General features: G+C 61.1%; 1 protein-coding gene across 1 annotated transcript; it reads right to left on the bottom strand.

Moving 5' to 3' along the window:
- Window positions 1–7306: 7306 nt before the first annotated feature.
- Window positions 7307–18390, bottom strand: GTPBP6 (GTP binding protein 6 (putative)). Its single transcript, XM_039245325.1, has 10 exons — window positions 18036–18390; window positions 14081–14218; window positions 13487–13557; window positions 13201–13331; window positions 12806–12876; window positions 11747–11905; window positions 9981–10189; window positions 8505–8653; window positions 7995–8147; window positions 7307–7691 (listed from the first exon to the last, which is right to left on the bottom strand). Exons 1-10 carry the CDS (start codon window positions 18388–18390, stop codon window positions 7556–7558), a joined length of 1572 nt encoding a protein of 523 aa, XP_039101256.1. The 3' UTR covers window positions 7307–7555.
- Between the last annotated feature and the right edge of the window lie 1832 nt (window positions 18391–20222).

The following is a 20222-nucleotide window of genomic DNA, read 5'->3' as shown; positions in this document are numbered from 1 at the left end:
GTGCGGGGATTCGGGTGGGGGCACGGTGGGGCGCGAGGCAGAGTCCCAGCCTCACCACCTCCCGCCATCCACGGGGCGCCCCGCACGCCACCTGTGACCCCCAGCTTCGCAGCTTCTTGGGAGGGAGGGGAAAGAACACAGTGATGATCAGAGGAGGCACCTGCTTGAATCCTGAGAGGAAGAAGGACCCGGAACCTGGGATCTGCTCCTCCAGCTTTAGCACAGCCGTGGCTGGCGTGGGGCGTCCCCTCGCCTGGGCCTGTGACAGCAGCAGGGTGACGTCCTGACAGTCTCCCAGAGTGCGTAAAGCCCGAAAATACCGTGTCTGTGGTGTAGGACTGGGCACATCGGATCCACGGAGGAAACCATTGAACGGGGAAAAGCTACTGTTCTTTTGGATTAAACCATGGCACGTTTGCGCCTCCACAGGCCGCCGGGTGCCTAGCGTGGCTTCTACTTCGGTTTTTCTGATGGAGACAGAGGAACACAGGGCCCTGGAACGCGGCTGGTGTTTCACACTCGCTCCCTCATTTCCCAGATGCCTCCGTGACGGTCTCTTCCAGCAGGTGTGGTCACACACGTGTGCTGGGGAGCTGGAAGCCCGCCGTGGGCGCTGCCGTGGCACCTTCGTCCCTACCAGTGTCCCCGTCTCTGCCCTCCTCTGACCCTCTCTCCTGAGGCTCCCACACCGGCTTCCTCCGGGCGCTGGGCGGCTACCCTCAGGCGCCCTGGAAAGCGGCTACACTGAGGCACCTGGAAAGCGGCGACCCAGAGGCGCCTGGAAAGCGGCTACACTGAGGCGCCTGGAAAGCGGCGACCCGGAGGCGCCTGGAAAGCGGAGACCCTGAGGCGCCTGGAAAGCGGCTACACTGAGGCGCCTGGAAAGCGGCGACCCTGAGGCGCCTGGAAAGCGGCTACACTGAGGCGCCCGGAAAGCGGCGACCCTGAGGCGCCCGGAAAGCGGCTACACTGAGGCGCCTGGAAAGCGGCGACCCAGAGGCGCCCAGGAAATTAGGCTGAGTGGTCCTGAAGCTCTGCCACACCTGTGACTCTTCTATCCCAGACCATGCCGGCACTTGTCAGCTTTCCAACGTCCTCGTTCTGTGGTTTCTGAGGGTCTGTCTGTCTGTCTCTATTTGCCAGGCATTGGCCACCGCGCTGAAGACGTGAACGCCGTTTTCCTCTTTTCTCTGTTCCTGGCGCTCTGGCATTTGGGGGCCGCGCAGACGCCTGTCTCGGGGCTCCCAGCTTCGTAATTAGAGACGAGACCAGGGACCTGGGAGCAGGCGCTTGTGCGGACGCGTAGCAACCCCGTCGTCAGCACGTGCTCGCCAAAGCCGATGCGTGCGCTTCAGGGCTCACCGCCGAGCTGCTTCGGACGCAGCCTGCCGTTGTTGCGGGTTCTCCCCAGCGGAACTGCGGGAAAGCGCGTCGCGTGAAGTTTTGGTTTCCCAGGACACACAGCAGGTGCGTTTACACTGTAGTCTAGTAAACGCACACCAGTCGCCTTATGTCCAAACAACCAGTGCAGGTGCCTTAGCGAAATCTTACCGTGTTGCTAGGAAACGCCAACGAGCCTCCGTGTCAGCGAGCCCTGCACGCTGAGCAGAAGTCAGCGGAACGGACACAGCAAGAATGGAAACGTTGGCCGTCCTGCAAGCACTACGAAAGCGGGGGCGCAGAGACACGAAGTGAGGGGCGCTGTTGGAAACGTGGGGCCGGCCGCCTGGCCGTGCACCTGCCGTCTGTGAAACACGGTATCCGGGAAGCACATGCCTCTCCCACGGAAACCGCGTGCCCTGACGCAAATTTCTGCCCCACACGGGTTCTCCCTGTGGCTGCGGGCGGCACCCCGCCTGGGGCGAGGCGTGTAATAAATTCTGCCTCTGGCAGTTGGCCGCCTCCGTGAGTTAAACTCCGGGGGTACGGAGGAGAGCCCGCTCCCCGCGAGAGGCCGGACATCAGGGCTCTGCCCCTCGGTACCAGGGACCCGGCTGTGCGAACGGAAACGTCACACCAGTCCCGCGTCTCCCACACGGACTAAGTTCCCAGCCAAGCGGTGAGCCCGGGCAGTACACTGGTTTCTCTCCTGTATGGAGAGGGTTCCGGGGGCTCCCGTGTTTCTCGTGTTCCAGAGCATTCCGCCTCCGGTGAAAGACATTGGGTTTTCTTAGGGTTGCCTTCAAGATGATGCTTTACTCCGTGTTGGAATGAGTTATCTTCAGGGACAAAGTCGTCATTTCCCAAAAGCAGATGGGCTGCTGCAGTCGCTGTGCGGACGCAGCAGGTCAGGAGCCACAGGCGCTCAGCAGGAGGCGCGGAGGCGCGGAGGACAGCACTGGGGCCACGGCACGGACAGGTTGAAGCGTGGTCTGAGCATCCCACAACCCCCTTCTGTCCACGTCCGTTCCACAGCTACGTTCCGTTTGTGTCCGCAACGGTCCTCACGGTTGCTCAGTCCTGGGAACAATCAACGAAGTCCGCCTTGTCACTGATTCCTGGCTCTGTCCTTTGAGCAAGGAGACATCTGGGCAACACGTCGGGGCGGGGGTGGGGGGGGGATCCTGTACAACCCAGTGCTGAAGAAGCACGTTCTTCACATCTTTGTTCACCTGCCGCACGGGGCCACACTTCATTATTGCTTTATCAATTACAGTCCCCAAGCGCCTGGGGGCTCAGTCGGTTAAGCATCCGACTTTGGCTCAGGTCATGATCTCACGGTTCGTGGGTTCGAGCCCCGCGTTGGGCTCTGTGCTGACAGCTCAGAGCCTGGAGCTGCTTCAGGTTCTGTGCCTCCCTGTCTCTCTTCNCGGGGCGGGGGTGGGGGGGGGATCCTGTACAACCCAGTGCTGAAGAAGCACGTTCTTCACATCTTTGTTCACCTGCCGCACGGGGCCACACTTCATTATTGCTTTATCAATTACAGTCCCCAAGCGCCTGGGGGCTCAGTCGGTTAAGCATCCGACTTTGGCTCAGGTCATGATCTCACGGTTCGTGGGTTCGAGCCCCGCGTTGGGCTCTGTGCTGACAGCTCAGAGCCTGGAGCTGCTTCAGGTTCTGTGCCTCCCTGTCTCTCTTCCCCTCCCCTGCTCCCACTCTGTCTCTGTCTCTCAAAAGTAAATAAATGTAAAAAAAAAAAAAAAAAAGCAACTAAAAATAAATAAATAAAATAAAGTCCTGGATCATGCGTCTCAATTTTGTGGAATTTTAAGTCTCTTTATGCGTACTTGAAGCAAAGGTTCTGTACTTTATTTTTTTTAATGTTATGGTTTGTTTATTTTTTAGAGAGAGCGAGAGACAGCATGAGCAGAGGAGGGACAGAGAGAGAGGGAGACACAGAATCTGAAGCATCTCCAGGCTCTGAGATGTCAGCACAGAGCCCGACATGGGCTCAAATTCACGACCCCATGAGATCATGACCTGAGGTGAAGTTGGGTGCTTAACCGACTGAGCCACCCAGGTGCCCCCTGTACTTTTTTAAAAAAAATTTCGTTTTATTCGTTTTATTAATTTTAAAAAATTTACATCCAAGTTAGTTAGCATATGGTGCAACAATGATTTCAGGAGTAGATTCCTTAATGCCCCTCACCCATTTAGCCCATCCCCGCCACGATCTCTTCAGTAACCCTCTGTCTCTTCTTCATATTTAAGAGTCTCTTGGGGCACCTGGGGGGCTCAGTTGGTAAGCATCTGACTTTGGCTCAGGTCATGATCTCACAGTTTATGAGTTCGAGCCCCGTGTAGGGCTCTGTGCTGACAGCTCAGAGCCTGGAGACCGTTTTGGACTCTGTGTCTCCCTCTCTCTCTGCCCCTCCCCTGCTTTCTCTCTGTCTCTCTTTCAAAAATAAATAAACAGTAAAAAATAAATTTTTGTTTTTTGTCCCCATCCTTTTTTTTTTAATTTAAAGATTCTTTTAATGTTTTTTAACATTTATTTCAGAGAGAGAGAGACAGACAGCATGAGCAGGGAGGGTCAGAGAGAGTGGGAGATACAGAATCCGAAACAGGCTCTAGGCTCTGAGCCGTCAGCACAAAGCCCGACACGGTGCTTGAACCCACAAACTGAGATCATGACCTGAGCCAAAGCTGGATGCTTAACCAACTGAGCCACGCAGGCGCCCCCGTCCTTGTTTTTTGTTGTTGTTATTTTTGCTTTCCTTATGTTCATCTGTTTTGTATCTTACTCATAGGACTGACACCATATGATGTTTCTTTCTCTGACTAATTTCGCTTAGCATGATACCCTCCAGTTCCATCCACATAGTTGCAAAAGGAAAGATTTCATTCTTTTTGATTCCCGAGTGTGTTTCATTCTTTTTGATTCTATTGCATATAGAAACCACTTCTTCTTTATCCATTTATCTGTGGATGGACATTTGGGCTCTTCCCACACTTTGGCTGTTGTCGATAGCGCTGCTATAAACATTGGGTGCATGTGCCCCTTAGAAACAGCACACCCGTATCCCTTGGATAAATACCTAGTAGTGCAATTGCTATGTAGTGCACTGCGTGGAGTAGTTCTATTTTTAATTTTTTGAGGAACGTCCATACGGTTTTCCAGAGTGGCTGTCAAGTTTTCGCAGCATCACTTGCTGAAGAGGCTATCTTTTTTCCACTGGATATTCTTTCCTGCTTTGTCAAAGATGAGTTGGCCGTACATTTGTGGGTCAATTTCTGGGTTCTCTATTCTATTCCATTGGTCTATGTGTCTGTTTTTGTGCCAGTCCCATACTGTCTGGATGATCACAGCTTTGTAACACAGTTTGAAGTCTGGGATTGTGATGCCTCCCGCTTTGGTTTTTCGGGGTCTTTTCTGGTTCCTTACACATTCTAGGATCGTTTGTTCTAGCTCTGTGAAGATCGTACTTTATTATTATTATTATTTTTTTAAAGGATGTTATTTTGGGGCTCCTGGATGGCTCAGTCAGTTAAGCATTAGACTTTTGATTTTGGCTCAGGTCGTGATCCCTGGGTCGTGTGATGGGCTCCGCACTGAGAGTGGGGCCTGCATGTCTTTGCCCCCTCTCTTCCTCTCAGAAAGAAAGAAGGAAAGAGGAAGGAAAGAAGGAAGGAAGGAAGGAAGGAAGGAAGGAAGGAAGGAAGGAACGAACGAACAAGGACATAGAAGGCTGAAAGCAAACGGAAAATACTAAAACAAGAAAGCTCTATATATGTCTTTAAAGCTTTATAAATGTGTCTATAAGTAACAAACAAAAGGTGCACTTGGGTAGCTCAGTCAGTTAAGCAACCACTCTGATTTTACCTCAGGTCATGATCTGCACGGACCCTGGTCTGAATTCTTTCTCTCTCCCTCTCTCTGTGTGCCTCCCCTGCTTGTGCGCACGCGCGCTCTCTCTCAAAATGAATAAACTTAAAAAAAAAAAAAGATTAAACATTTTAAAAATGTTTTTATTTATTTTTGAGACTCAGAGGGAGACAAAGCACAAGCAGGGGAGGGTCAGAGAGAAAGGGAGACACAGAATCTGAAACAGGCTCCAGGCTCTGAGCCGTCAGCACAGAGCCCACGCGAACCATGACATCATGACTTGAGCCCAAGTCGGACGCTCAACTGACTGAGCCCCCCAGGAGCCCCTGATTTTTAAAAAAATAAGAACGATGTTACTTTTGAATGATCTCTATAGCCCGCTTGGGGCTCAAACCGAAGAACCTGAGATCAAGAGTTGCACATTCCATCCACAGCCAGCCAGGTGCGTCCTCAATATTTAATTTTGTTTAATTTATTTAGATTTTTAAAAATGTTTATTTATCCAAATGAGGCTCCAGGCTCCAAGCTGTTGGCATAGAGTCCGATGCAGGGCCGAACCCACGTGAGCCGAAGTCGCATAACTGACCGACGGAGCCTCGCCGGCGCCCCCCCTCCCCCCACCCATGGTTAATTTTAAAGCTGAGTTTCTGAGAGTTTTGTACTTGCTCTGTCTGAAGGCTGTCTCTGGCAGGTGCCGTGGCGGCTGCGCGTGTAGACCACGAGCCCATGGACAAGGAGACCATGTGGTTCAGGTGCTCAGTGTCCTGCGGGTCCGTCAAGCGACAGTGTCTGTGGGTCCCTCAGACCCATACGTGGCCCTTCCCATGTCAGAATCGGGGCGCAGGCACTCAGGTGTCAGCCAGGCCTAGGCCCCCTTCTTCGCGGTGTTTGTTCTCAGGGCCCGGCTGGTCGGGGCACATTGGACCGGGTGCTGGAAGGCCCATCGTGGACAGAGGGCTCTTGGGGAAGCCTGGGTGCTCCTGGGGTGGGGGGCAGTCTTGATGGGGAGACTGACGCCCTCTGTCTGGAGTCTCCCGAGGTCCCTGACCTTCCCTCCTGGGACCCTGAGGACCCGGACCCTCACACTCAGGCTTCCAGACCCCCCCCCACCTCCTCGTGCTTTGTAAGCAAGCACAGTGGCCGTCAGGACCCTGTGGTCTCTGGGCCTTGGGGTGGGGTCTCTGGGACAGGGTGGGGACACTGGGGGGTGACTGTGGAGAGGAGAGTGGGGAGCTAGAGGTCTGACCCACCCACACCCCTTCCTGTGTCTCCTGTGCGGGGGAGGAAGTGCACGAGGGAGGGAGTCGGGGGCTGGAAAGAGGTGGCCCTGGTGTGGGTGGCAGGCAGACAGCTAGGCTGTGGGGGCCTCAGGGAAGATCGGGGACCTGCCCAGGGACAGGCAGACCGACTGGGACCTTGGGGGCTGGGGGCGGCCTGCGCAGGGCACTCCTGCACGCTGGGGTCCCCTGGGAGCCAGTCCCAGGGCTGGCTGGTCTCCTGCTGCACGCTCGCCTGAACTGCCTGGACACCATCTCGTCCCGTCCACACTGCCTGTTGTCCACTCTGCTCCCCGTCCATGCTGCCCTGCTCTCCTGTTTCTCCTCGAGCTGTGGGCACCCGTGGAGGCCTCTGGATTGTCGGGGGATGGCCCTTATTTGTTTAATAATTTTAATTTTATTTTTTTGACATTAAGTTTTTTAACGTTTATTTATTTTTGAGAGACAGAGTGTGAGCAGGGAAGGGGCAGAGAGAGAGGGAGACACAGGAAGCAGGATCCAGGCTCCAGGCTCCGAGCTGTCAGCACAGAGCCCGACGCGGGGCTCGAACCCACAAACCGTGAGATCATGACCTGAGCCGAAGTCGGATGCCTAATGGCCTGAGCCCCGGGCGCCCCTACAGCCAGGACAGTCCCCTGAGGGCAGGAGGCCCGGCAGCCCTGGGTCCACGGGGCCCAGCACACAGGAAACCCTGAGGGATCCTCCCACACGGCACCGCGGGCGGGACCTGGTGCCCGGCGGGCGCAGGGGAGAACAGCACGGCTGAGGACACGCAGGAGAGCAGAGCTTTTAATGTCCTGTGGCTGGAAGAGCGTGGAAGGGAAACCTGCTCTCGGGAGGCGAGCACGGTTTGCGCAGTCACCCTGAGCCGTGACCTCCAACTTCTGGCCGCAGGGGGGCGGCCCCCAGCAGCGAGCCAGGCGCCCGAGGTGGGGGCGGAGGGCAGGAGGGCCGGAGGGCCGGAGGGCCGGAGGGCCGGAGGCGGTGCTCAGCCCATACCGCCTTCCCTCCCTCACTGGCTGGCGCACTCTGGGAAGAGCTTCCGGAACTTGCCGTAGGCAGAGCTGCTGATGACGACCCTGACGTCGGCCACGCCGGCCTCGGGGATCACGTCCACGTCCTGCACCGTGGCCTCCTGGTGCAGCCAGCTGGGGAGGACACGGGGCGCTCTGTGGGGCGGGCGAGGACCCCCACGGGCCCTGGGGGCAGGAACTGTTCCCAAGCAGAGCGCCGTCCCCTGTCCCCCAGCCCCGCACCGCCTTGCTGACGCTGGCGAGGAGCTACTGCCGAGGAGCCCTCCTCCCCCGTCAGCTCCAGGAGGCGGTGGTGCCCGCACGCTGAGTCATTAACGGAGATTCGCTGCAGGTGCGTCAGGCAGCACCCGCGGGCGGCGCCCTGCCCCGCGTGCCCTGCCCCTGCACGGCCCGCGCGCCCTGGCCCGCCGCACGCACCTCAGCTGCGCCCCGGCCAGCGGGACCCGGAGCGTGAGGACCTGTGTGCCTGTGGCTCTCAGGACGGCGCCCTCCAGCCGGGCCTTCAGCTCCGGAAGCCCGTGCCCCAGGAGGGCGGACACGGCCACGGCCTGGGGTCCCGCCGCGCTGGACCTGCAAGGCGACGGCCGGCAGACCCCACTCAGCTCCGATCACAGAGCGGGGGTCCCCAAGAGCCCCCGCCCACGGGGCTGAACCGTGACGGCCTCAGGCGGTCCCAGGGGAGGACCTGGCCCACGACGGGAACAGAGCAGACGGAGAACCAGGGTACGGCTGGGGGGACACGGGGGCGGGGCTGCGGGGGGAGGGGCTCGGAACAGGTGGGTCTGCCGCACGGTGAGTGTGCTGGGACCTCCCTGGCCTCCCCTGGGTTGGCAGCGTGGAAGCACCGCTGCGGGGGGCGGGGGGGAGCACCGAGCTCCTGAGCACCGGGGGCACCGCGGGAACGGGCTCCACGGGTGGGGCACTCACCCCCGCAGCAGGTCCACCTTGTTGTGAACCTCCAGCATGGAGCCCAGCAGCGGGCCGGGCAGGCGCAGGCCGCGCAGGGCGGCCAGGACGCTGGCTTTCTGCAGCTCCGACTCGGGGTGGCTGATGTCTCTCACATGCACGATCAGATCCTGGGGAGCAGACGGCCGTGCCGGGGACGCGGTTCCGGGGCGCACACAGGGGGCCTGCGCCGGCCGGGGCTCCAGGACAGCAAACAAGGGGGCGGGGCTGGCAGCGGCACCCCGCCCTGAGTGGGGGTAGGGGCTCCCCGAGACCAGAGCTGGCTGGTGGGCCACCCTGCGCCCCTCGCTCTGGGTCCTGCCCTTCCAGGCCGCCCCCTCCACGTGGCCGGGGTCCTGGGCCTCTCCTGCTCCCCAGCACCCGCGCACCTGCAGACTCACACAGCTGCAGCAGGTGGGACCGGCCTGCCCCCCGCGGTGCCCCTTCACCTGAGGGCTCTCGGTCTGCGGGGCCCTGAGAGTCTGCGTTACTTCAAACCTTAAACAACGCTTTTTGCCTGCGTTTGGATATTTTACAGGCAGGGACCGGCGCGGAATTTGGGAAACGCAGGGCGCCTGACGGGCTGTCGGCTCGGCTCGGGTCATGGTCTCACGGTTCCTGGGGTCGGGCTCCGCGTCGGGCCCTCTGCTGACCGCGTGGGGCCTGCTTGCGATTCTCTCTCTCCCTGTGTCGCTCGGTTGCCCACGGTGGCCGGGGCGTGTGCCACAAGCCGGGGCGACCACGGGGCTCTGTCCGGTGGGCACCACCCAGGACCGGGTCACGTCGTCAGTCCCCTCTCCGTGGCCCCTCTGACCCTGACCACGTTGGGCACCGTTCGGGCAATCTGTGGGTCACCCTGTAGTTGGGGTCGGCCCGGTTCATTCTCATGTTCACACTAGGTTTGGGGCTTGGGGGCAGGACCACGGAGGGCGAGCCCTGAATCCCCGCGTCCATGCTGCACACACCGGGCGACCTGAGGGCATGGCGGCCGCACCTCCTTCGGGGACTCTTTCCGTGGGGGCACCGGAAAGGGCTCACTCTGGGTGGCTTAGGTGCCACCTTCCTGAGGGGTGTCCAGAGAGCTGGCCGCCACGTGTGTCCTGTGTGAGGGGACCCGGCTCCCGCGTCATGTCGTGTGTGAGGGCACCCGGCTCCCACGTCGTCGTGTGTGAGGGGACCCGGCTCCCGCGTCATGTGTGTGAGGGGACCTGGCCCCCATGTTGTGTTGTATGTGAGGGCGCCAGGTCCCCAAGGTTGTGTTGTGTGAAGGGACCTGGCTCCCGCGTCGTGTCATGTGAGGGGACCCTGTCCCCACGTCATGTTGTGTAAGGGGACTCAGCCCCCGCGTCGTGTCCTGTGTGAGGGGACCCGGCCCCCGCGTTGTGTCATGGGAGGGGACCCGGCCCCAGTTACACAGGTATTTAGGTAACTCGGCCTCTGGGATCGTCCCACACTCACCGAATGAGCCACGTCTTCCAGGGTGGCGGAGAAGGACTCAATCAGGCTGTGGGGCAGCTGGGAGAGGAAGCCGATGGTGTCCATGTAGATGACGGCGACGCGGGAGGGCAGCCACCCCGCGTGGGCTGTGACATCCAGCGTCGCAAACAGCCGATCCTGGGGCTGGATGGCATCATCGCCTGTCAGGGCCTTGATCAGCGTGGTTTTTCCTGGAAGGTGGGTCACAGGGGACACGCTGTGTAAGAGGCCCCCTCACACGTGGCCCACCGTGCGTGGTGAGGTCTCTGGGCTCCTCGTCTCTGCCTTGCGTGGTCACTAGGACGCTGCTGCTCTTGGTCATGCTTGTGGCTGAGAGTGCCGGGGCCGGCGTTCGAGTGCCTGTGTGTGGGCAGTGTGGTGTGGACGGGGTGGTGACGTCTGAGGGTGTGAAGGCACCGTGCAGATGAGGACGGTAAATACATGGCTACATTTGTGCATGTGTGGGTGACCCGAGATTGGCGTCCATGTAGACGAGACAGGTTCTCTGTGCATCTAAGATGCAGTAGGTATCCACGTGGCAGAAAGGTGATGGTGTAGACAGGGCCGTGGTGCATATGGGGCATGTGTGTTGTCTGTGTAGACAGGGTGGTGGTATGTGTGTGTGTGAAGGGGGCTGGGCATCTGTGTAGAGGGGGTGGTGGTGGTATGTGTGAGGTGGGCTGGGTGTCTGTGTAGACAGGGTGGTGGTGGAACTGGTGTGTGTGAGCTGGACGGGGTGACCGCGTTAACAGTGTGATGGTGTAGACAGGCAGGCGCTGTGTCTGCAGTGGCCCCCGGGGATGTCCCCTGCCCTCAGCCTTCCTGAAAGAACGCAGCTGCACGTGCACCCGCCCCCCGTCCCCCGAGTTCAGGGGCCACACCGGCACCATGCCTGCTCAGGAGCTTACTGCTGGCCACTGGCTAAGCCCGCCCCACAGGCGAACCAGGCGACTGTTTATGCTGAGGGTGACAGGCAGGTGCGCTCCCCACACGGGTCCCGGACAGGGACTCCTCCGTGCTGGCCGAGCACGTGGCACGCGTGGGCCACGGGTGTAAGCTAGCGGGACCGAGCTCCCTGCAGAAACGGGGGCCCTGACCCCACGCGGAAGCGCCCTCCATGTCCCACAGGTGAGAGCCCATGTCTGCGGAGGACCCTCTACAGCTTCCTGCACCCACGGCGTTCTGTTCGGGCTTCGAGGGAAGTTCCCTCCTTCCTCGAGGATGGGGAGCTGGTGGTGTGAGGGTGGGGACGCGCACGGCCCGGACACGCTGGCCGGACCCCGATGGTGAGAAGTCGCACCTGCCGTTGTTTCCCGCAACCGTGGCTTCAGGACGGAGGAGCCCGAGGTCCTGTGTAGACGATCGTGCTGAACGCACGTGTTAAGCTAAGCCAGGGAACCTCCTGGGAGGTCCTACGGAACCGTCTGAACTGCTTTTATCCCCATGGGTCTCCTACCAGAAACGGTCTTAACGCTGTCAGACCTCTCTCTCTCTGAGTTAGAAACACCTGTATGAGAGCGGAGCCCTGCACTGCCCTGCACTCGATAACCATACGAGTGACCTGATGGGGCGACTGCCGTGGGACCCGACATGCCCTGGGGGCGTGAGCCACGCTTTCCACCTGTTCTCATCATCTGCCGGCCCTCGACACCAGGGCCCCATTGCAGTGCAAGCGGCTTCTCCCCAGTGCAGAGCAGGGTGGGGGAGCGGCAGAGGACCCCACGCCTCACCCCCAGAACTCGACTCACCGCAGTTCGTGTATCCCACCATGGAGATCACCGGAAACTCCCGCCGTCTGCGCTGCCTTCCCAGGAGGTGCCTTTTCTTCCTTAGTCTCTCCAGGGCCTTCCGAATCTTTAGCTCCTTTTCCTTCAGGAGGCGCTGCTGCACCTGCATGAGAGATTCTCCTAAAAACACCCAACGTGGCGAGTCAGAGGGCACACACACAAAGTCGTGAGAGTAGGTCCCTGTGTGGCTTGTGCACAGGCACCCTCTCTCTGGGACCCCATGCCTGCTCTCCCACACCAAGGGGCGCCATTGCCCAGTGGAGTGTAGCCTCACAGCCGGGCTTTGCCCTCTGGGTCACTTGGGCTCCCCTTTACTGGGGATTAAGGGAGAGCCTCAGGAGACCCCCATGATATTCACAACCATGCAAGCAGTGCCCCAGGGACACATCCACATCCTGACCTCCGGGACCCGTGAAGGGGACCTCATTTCGGAATAGGGTTTTGGCACATGTAACTGTGTAAAGGATGTGAGAGGGGGTCATTCTGGATCAGCATGACCCTAAGTCCACAGACAAATGTCTGTATGACAGAACAGGAGACAGGAGAAGCCACGTGAAGACATACACGGGAGGGATGCAGCCACATGCCCAAGGACGCCTTGAGCCCCAGAGGCTGGAAGAGGCAGGAAGGACCCTCCCCTGGAGCCTCTGGAGGGAGCACAGCCCCGCCCCTGCCTGGAACTCAGGGGTCCCACCTGGGTCTCAGTGGTCCTGTCCCCCGCCTGGGTCTCAGTGGCCCTGTCCCCGCCTGGGTCTCAGCGGCCCTGCCTGGATCTCAGACTCCTGGTCCAGAGCTGAGATGATAGGTTCCGGTGGTTTTTAAGGCTCTGTCTCTTGGTCCTTTGTTACAGCCACGCCAGGAGACCATGTAGATATCATAGCTTGTTTGAATGTGACCACATACGAGGGTCACATGCAGCCCCCACTGGCATCTTTCAGTGATGCTATCCCCTCCCTTCCTGAGGGTGGCAGCCCTGACATACCCCTTCTGAGCACCCGGTGACAAGACCCCCCGTGTTACCTGACCCCATGATGTAGCGCGAGCCTCCTCCCCGTCCAGCCAGGCGCGCAGCGGTATGTTTCAGGTGGGCCCTGCCACGGGAAGGGGGCATCTCAGGACACGGGATGAGACATGCGTGCTGTCCAGTGAGAGCAGACCAGGCATCAACACACAGAGGCAAGGGTGAGGAGAGACCTCTGGGTGCAGAGAACAAGGCAGGGGGCCTTCTCTCCTGCCTGGGCCTTCACCGTCAGAGACAGAGGGCCTCACTGTTGGGTGACCTGTCCTGGTAGGCACGCTGCTGGGACACGGCTGCTGACAGGCCTCGCCGTCCCAGAGGGCGTGGCTGGCCCTGCCTTCGGCCCTCGCCTCACCCGGCGCAGCGCTCCTACGGTCCCGAGAGCTGGGGGCGGTACCTGAGAAGGGGGAGCTCGGCCAGCGCCACCTGCAGCCGGGCCTCCGTGGTCCGGGCGTTGCAGCGGAAAATGTGGAGCACAGCCGTGAATCGGTCAAACACCTGCACGCCCCAGGCCTCTTCCAGTTCTTTCTGGAAAGAGAGAGGGACTGAAGGCATCTGCAAGGGTATCTTGGGTGGTTGGGAACATGAGGGTGTAGGTGATCCCGTGGCCTCCTGTGTCCCACCGCAGCCGGCTGCTGACCTGACTATGGGCATGGAGGGCGGGAAGCGCCAGAGTCCCATACCTTGGTGGGCGGGGCCACCCTCTCCACGTTCAGGAAGACCGCCGTGATTTCGGGCAGCGCTCTGATTTTCTCTGAGGACGAGAGCAGTTCGGTCAGAGTCAGACGTCGCTGCTCCGCGGGGGCCATCGTGGGGCTGAGCCTGAGCTCGGTCGGCCGTGCTCGACGGCGCCCCGCGGCCGTCCAAGTACATACTTGGGAAGTTGGTGCGTGACACAGGGCAGGGGGGACCGGGTTGTGCACCCCCAGGTCACACAGCCCCGTAGGCACTGGATGGGCCCATGACCTAGGGTGACAGCACTGGGCGGTGAGCACCCGTCGGCACATCTGCAGGGCTTGCTGCTCTGAACCGTGAGTTGGACGGCAGCTGGAGACCCCTGGACTCCGTGGAGGGCAGGGTTCCCTGTGTGCGGGGCGGGCTGGGCTGGGCTGGGGTCCCGGGACCAGCTTCCCCCTGACCCTAAACTGCCCCGACGGCCCCCCGACCCGGGCGTTTCTGACATCTGATCCGAGTTGCTGTGAGGACGCCTCTGCTTGGGCAGAGAGCCCGCCTGCTGCTCTTTCGGGAGGAAGAGAGAAAAGGAGGCGAGGACCCACCTGTCAGGTGCTGCAAGGTCCCTCTGCCGAAGATGACCTTCCCGTCGGGTGTTTTGGTGGGCACCACCATCCTTTCCACCACCGACCAGCCGTCCAGTGTGTGGACCAGAGCCTCTGCCTCCGCCACCTGCCACTCAGCTTGGGGAGACACAGGGCCAGGGTGAGGGACGCGTCCCTGTGAGGTCAGCCCTGGCCCCACGACCCCGGCTCGGATGGCCTCCCGCATGGGTGCGCGGAGGCCCAGAGATGGCATCCCGGTAGGCACCTGCCCCAGAACACAGCTCCGTCCCCCGAGCTCAGACCGGCAGGGGCGAGGGCAGGACACAGGAGCCCTGCTCACACTGGACGCTGCGGCTTGGCGGTTAACAGGACTCAGTGCGGCCCCCGTGGTCTGTCTGAGCCACTAGGTGGCAGGTCTTGTGAGGCGGGCCCCGAGGGCCCCAGGAACGGGCCACACTCATGCCTGCAGGGTGGGCTGTGAGCCCCGACGGGCCGGGAGTGGGTGATCTCAGAGCCTGCTGCCTGTGCAGCAGACAGGATGATACACGGGGCCTGGGGGCCGGGGCAGGTTCCAGAAGCATCTCGGGTGGTGGGTGGTTCCTGAGAGGCTGGCCAGGGGAGCGGGGGGCGCCTGGGGCCAGGCCTGGCACTGGATCTGCCCCCCACTGGGTCTCCCGAGAGGGGTCCTGAACAGGAAGGCAGCATGGGGCACCCCAGACGCTGTGCTCTAGGGGGCGGCAGGTGTGGGGGGCACTGGTGCCCAGTCCACGAGGTGGCCGCCTTGCAGCACAGTGTCACAGAGGGTGGTCCATCCTGATGGCACAGACCCTGCCACGTTATCCCCCCCCCCCCCCCAGCGACCCAGCCTGGCTCTGAGCATGGGGGGACATTAGGTCACCTCATCCTCAGGGTTCTGGCACAGGGAGGAAACAGAGGCAAGCCGGGGAGGCATGGGATGGAGCTGGTAAGGAGTGGGTGGGTGGGAACCCGAGGGTGCAGGGGGACGCCCATCTCTGTTCGGACGGAGATGGGTCTCCCATCCTCTGGGCTGAGGACAGGCACAGTGTCCTCAGACTTGACCCCAGACGGGCCTCGCTGGTCCTCCTCACGTGGACCCTTCCCGGTGGGTCACCCCGACTTCCCTCCCTCACCTTCACACGTGGCTCATCAGCAAACCCCACCGACGCGGAGGCCACGTCCCCAGCTCAACCGTCCCCAGCTCAACCGTGGGTCACAGTGCAGCTTCCCGCAACCCCCCGGATGTGGTCGTGCTGCTTCAGCCGATCCCACAGCCACTGGCCTGGGGGGCTGGCCAAGTGCCACGTGGGACACCCCCGGGAATGAAAACAGAGAAACACTTCTGCAGGTCACAGTTCAGATGCACCGGCTCACTCTTGACTGGGCCCTGCTTGCGGGACTGAGGATATCACCCCTGCCCCTCCCCTGCCTCTCACCTCCCCACCCACTCACCCCTGCCCCACACCTCCGCACCCCTGCCCCTCCCCTGCCTCTCACCTCCTCTCTCGCTCACCCCTGCTCCACACCTCCGCGCACGACACTAGTGCACTAGTGGGCCCAGTGCATCACATCTGGCTGTTAGGAGAGGATCACAGGGCCCACTGAAAGGTGAGGAACGTGATGTGGAGACACAGGACAGCATCAGAACTGGGTACGGCAGGGTTGCTGGAACTATAGAACTTACAACAGCTATGATTCACATGCTAAGGGCTCTGACGGACAGAGTAGGCAGCACGGAATAACAGACGGGCAGCGTAAGCAGACAGATGGAAATCCTGAGAAAGAGCCAAACAGAAATGCCGGCTGTCACACACACTCTAACGGAAATGCATCTGCTGACGGGCATATGAGTGGGCAGGGCAAGGCCGAGGCATGAATCTCTGTCACGAGCAGGGACTTCTGCACCATGAACAACGATGTAGAGAGCTACGGACGAGAAGAAATATTTGTAAAAACACCTGAGGAAGGACTGTTATCCAGAAGAGCTCTTAAACCTCAGCAATAAGAGAAGAACTTGATGGGGCGCCCGGATGCTCAGTCAGTTAAGTGTCTGACTCCGGCTCAGGTCATGATCTCACGGTTCATGGGTTTGAGCCCCACATTGGGCTCTGTGCTGACAGCTCAGAGCCTGGAGTCTGTTTCAGATTCTGTGTCTCCCTCTCTCTCTGAGCCTCCCCTGCTCACGCTGTCTCTCTCTCAGAAATAAATAAAAACAATATAAAAAATTATTTTGAAAAGGCTGTGTAGTGGGTGATTCTCACTCTCTGATGCTCTGGAAAAGGCAGACAAAGGCACAGAGTAAAAACGTGCAGTTTCCAGCACGAGGGTGGGCTGGGGCAGGAAAACCACTCTGCAGAATCCCGTAATGATGGCTCAGTGGCACGGCACCTTGTCCAGACCCACAGGGCGTGAAACACAGAGAGTGACTCGCACTGCGCACCGCGGACTCTGGGAGAGTCCTTGTTCACGTAGGTGCCTGGAACATAACGTGTATCCCGCATGGTGCGGATGCTGATAACACAGGAGGCTAACAGGAGGTACAGAGAACTCAGTACCCTCTCCATCTTTCGTGCAACTAATGTTATTACCGTCTTCTCAATCTTCTGCGCAACTAAGGCTGCTCTAAAAGGGTTAAGAGAAAACAAGGAACCGAGCACGGATATGGAACGTCTCGAACACAGGCAGAGCAGATTCATGGCTGTGAGGGACCGGATGGGGATGCAATGGGAAGTGACTGGTATTAAGGGTACAGGGCCTCCTCCTGGGGTGATATGAGCCAAATAGGGGGTGGCTGCAAACTCTGAATGTGCTACGTGCTGCTGAACCGGGCCTGGCAGAAGGCTGACTCTATGAAAGATGGTAACAAAGGTCTAAGAGCAGGAGAGGAATTGAAGCCCCACCCTTTCGGGTCACGGACCTGCCCTAACGCAGCGTGCTTGGGACAACGCCAGTGGGCACAGCCCACACCGGCGCGCGTCAGACCGCCGGGGACTTGGCTGTAAGCACCCCCACCTCCCCACAGCCACCCAGCCAGCTTGCTGCTCCCTCTGCCTTGCTCCCTTGCTCCCTGGCTGCTCCCTGGCTGGAGACTGTCGTCACACCTGCGTGCCTGCCCCTCCCGCTGTGCCACCGGGTCTTCCTAGGTCATCCAGCACACCCCTGCTGAGACCCTGGAACCAGTTCTCCGCCACCCGCAGCAGGGGGCCCAGGGGGTGGCTCTCTGCAGTGAGTGCGTGGAGCCTCCTGCTGTTAGTGATGGGGTGGAGGGGGGGAGAAACAGACGATACCCGCCCCAGGCAGCCGCCCTCGAGAGGGTGGGCAGCCAAGGGCTTGCTGTTCCGGGTATAAGGTGCATGCATTAGGAACGTTTTCTTGCGCAGTCTTTAGTAGTGAGTGATCACATAAATGATAGTGCTGCACGGTAAGATACTCAAGGGTCCATCTCACACACACGCACACACAGACTGGGCACGCTGGCTCTAGACTTTGTTAGATTCCTTACAGGAAAGGAACGGGAAAGACACAACACACGCCGGAGCGGAGAGGAGGGCCTCACCAGGGAGCAGGCAGAGAGGGGAGAGGGCCAGGCAGCGGGGGGCTGGGGCGGCCTCCCGCAGGTGTAGGGGGATGGGCGCCGGCGGTTGAGAGCTGCGCGGGGTTCTCTGCAGCCCCGCCCCTCCGCGTCTCCTCCGCGCGATGCCCCGCCCCTCCGAGTCTCCGCCCCCAGAGTGCCCGCCCTGAGCTCTGGCCATGGAAGCCCCGCCCACCCCAATCTCCGCCCCCAGAGTGTCAGTCCCTGCAGCCCCGCCCCCCAGCATCCGCCTGCGGCTAACTGAGCTCCAGCCCTCAAAGCCCGATTCTCCCGAGTCCCCGCCCCCTTGGAAGCCCCGCCTGTCAGAGTCCCCGACCCCGCCCGCGGCGCAGCTCCCGGGCACACCTCGGGTCAGCTGCGGCTTCCCGGGTCCCCACTTGACCTCAGGGTGAACCAGGCACACGCGGTGGGTCCCCACCGGCAGCAAAGGGTCCCTCCTCAGCAGCTCCTCCTCCTCCTCCTCTTCCTCCTCCTCCTCCGCATCTTCTGGTTCCTCCTCCTCTCCCGTTCGGCTTCTCACGCCATCAGCCGGCGGGCCCCGTCCTCCGCCCCCTCGCCCCTTGAGTCCCCCGGGGCCGAAGGCGGCGAGGGCGCGTTCGGGGCAGACCAGCAGCGGCGGCGCGGCTCTCGGAGCCGGGCGGCCGCGAATGACTCGAGTCAGCCAGGCCCCTGGGCGGACGGCGGCCCGCAGGGCCCACATCCTGCGCTCGCCGGCACGCTAGGGGCGGGGCCTCTAGGGGGCGTGTTCCCGTGCGAGCTCCCCATTGGTCGCCGGACGTCACGTGCCCACCGCCACCTGATTGGCGCGAGTAGTCCGCGGCCGGCAAACCTGGGACTTCACCGCCGGGTACTAGGTCTCTTGGGCGGATGCCCGTGCCAGGTAGTGGCGCCAGCGGGGCCAGGCTCCGGCATCCGACCCTGAGCGGGCGCTTCCCCACACCCGTCCCTCTCCGGCCTCCGCGCGGGATCGGTGGTCTGGTCCTGGGGGTCCGAGTGCTTCCCCAGGGCTCCCACTTCCTGCCTTGGGGTCCAAGCCTGTCCCTTTGCCTCGCAGGTCTAGTACTGCCCTGGCCGGGGGGGGGGGGGGGGGGGGGGTCCTACATCCTGTCTTGAGGGTCTGAGCCCGTCCCCGGGGTCGCACATCCTGCCTTGTGGTCCAAGTGCCCCCACAGGGTCCCATATCCTGCTTTAGGGGTCTAAGTGCAGCCGCCGGGGTCCCAATCCTGACTTGTGGGTCCGAGTGCTCCCTCGGAGGTCCCACATCCTGCCTTGGGGGTCCGAATGTGGCTGCGGGGGTTGCAATCCTGACTTGGGGTCCAAGTGCTGCCCCGGGGGGTCCCACATCCAGCTTTGGGGGTCCAAGTGCTCCCCCAAGGGGGGAGGGGGTCCCCGGGAAGGGGGTCCATCCTGGGGGTTCTACATCATGCTTTGGGGTCCAAGCCCATCCTGGGGGCCCCACATCCTGCCTTGGGGGTCCAAACCCATCCTGGGGGTCCTACATTTTGCCTTGGGGGCCCAAGCCCATCCCAGGGGTCCCACATCCTGCCTGGGGGTTCCAAGCCTGTCTCGGGGGCCCCATATCCTGCCTGGAGGGTCTGAGCCCATCCCGGGAGTCCCACATCCTGCCTGGGGGGTCCAAACCCGTCCTGGGGTTCCCACATCCTACCTGGCGGGTCTGAGCCCATCCCGGGGGTCCCACATCCTGCCTGGGGGGTCTGAGCCCATCCCGGGGGTCCCACATCCTGCCTTGAGGGGTCCAGGCCCGTCCCAAGGGGTCCCACATCTTACCTGGGGGGTCCAGGCCCATCCTGGGGGTCCCACATTCTACCTGAGGGTCCAAGCCCATCTCGGGGGCCCCATTTCCTGCCTGGAGGGTCCAAGCTCATCCTGGGGGTCCCACATCCTACCTGGGGGGTCCAAACCCGTCCTGGGGATCACACATCCTGCCTGGGGGGGTCTGAGCCCATCCAAGGGGTCCCACATCCTGCCTGGGGGGTCCGAACCCATCCTGGGGGTCCCATATCTTATCTGGGGCATCCAGGCCCATCCTGGGGGTCCCACATCCTACCTGGGGGCTCCAAGCCCATCCTGGGGGTCCGAATTCCTGCCTGGGGAGTCCAAGCCCGTCCTGGGGGTCACACATCCTACCTGGGGGTTCCAAACCCATCCTGGGGTCCCACATCCTACCTGGGGGTTCCGAGCCCATCCTGGGGGTCCCACATCCTACCTGGGGGTTCCAAGCCCATCCTGGGGGTCCAAAATCCTGCCTGGGGGGTCCAAGCCCATCCTGGGGATCACACATCCTGCCTGGGGGGTTCGAGCCCATCCCGGGGGTCCCACATCCTGCCTGGGGGGTCTGAGCCCATCCTGGGGGTCCCACATCCTACCTGGGGGCTTCAAGCCCGTCCTGGGGGTCACACATCCTACCTGGGGGTTCCAAACCCATCCTGGGTGTCCCGCATCCTACCTGGGGGTTCCGAGCCCATCCTGGGGGTCCCACATCCTACCTGGGGGTTCCAAACCCATCCTGGG

The sequence above is a fragment of the Hyaena hyaena genome, unplaced genomic scaffold (genome assembly GCF_003009895.1).
Source record: "Hyaena hyaena isolate Hyena2069 unplaced genomic scaffold, ASM300989v1 scaffold_259, whole genome shotgun sequence".
Classification (NCBI taxonomy): Eukaryota; Metazoa; Chordata; class Mammalia; order Carnivora; family Hyaenidae; genus Hyaena; species Hyaena hyaena.
The sequence above is the reverse complement of the archived record's forward strand: the minus strand, read 5'-3'. Positions and strand labels throughout refer to the sequence as shown.

Coding starts and splice junctions, on each gene's coding strand:
- GTPBP6 (XM_039245325.1), bottom strand. CDS start 18,390: ATGTGGGCCCTGCGGGCCGCCGTCCGCCCAGGGGCCTGGCTGACTCGA. Junction 8,148..8,504: donor AAGGTGGACCTGCTGCGGGG/GTGAGTGCCCCA, acceptor GTCGCCTTGCAG/GTCCAGCGCGGCGGGACCCC. Junction 7,692..7,994: donor CTGGCCGGGGCGCAGCTGAG/GTGCGTGCGGCG, acceptor TGTCCTCCCCAG/CTGGCTGCACCAGGAGGCCA.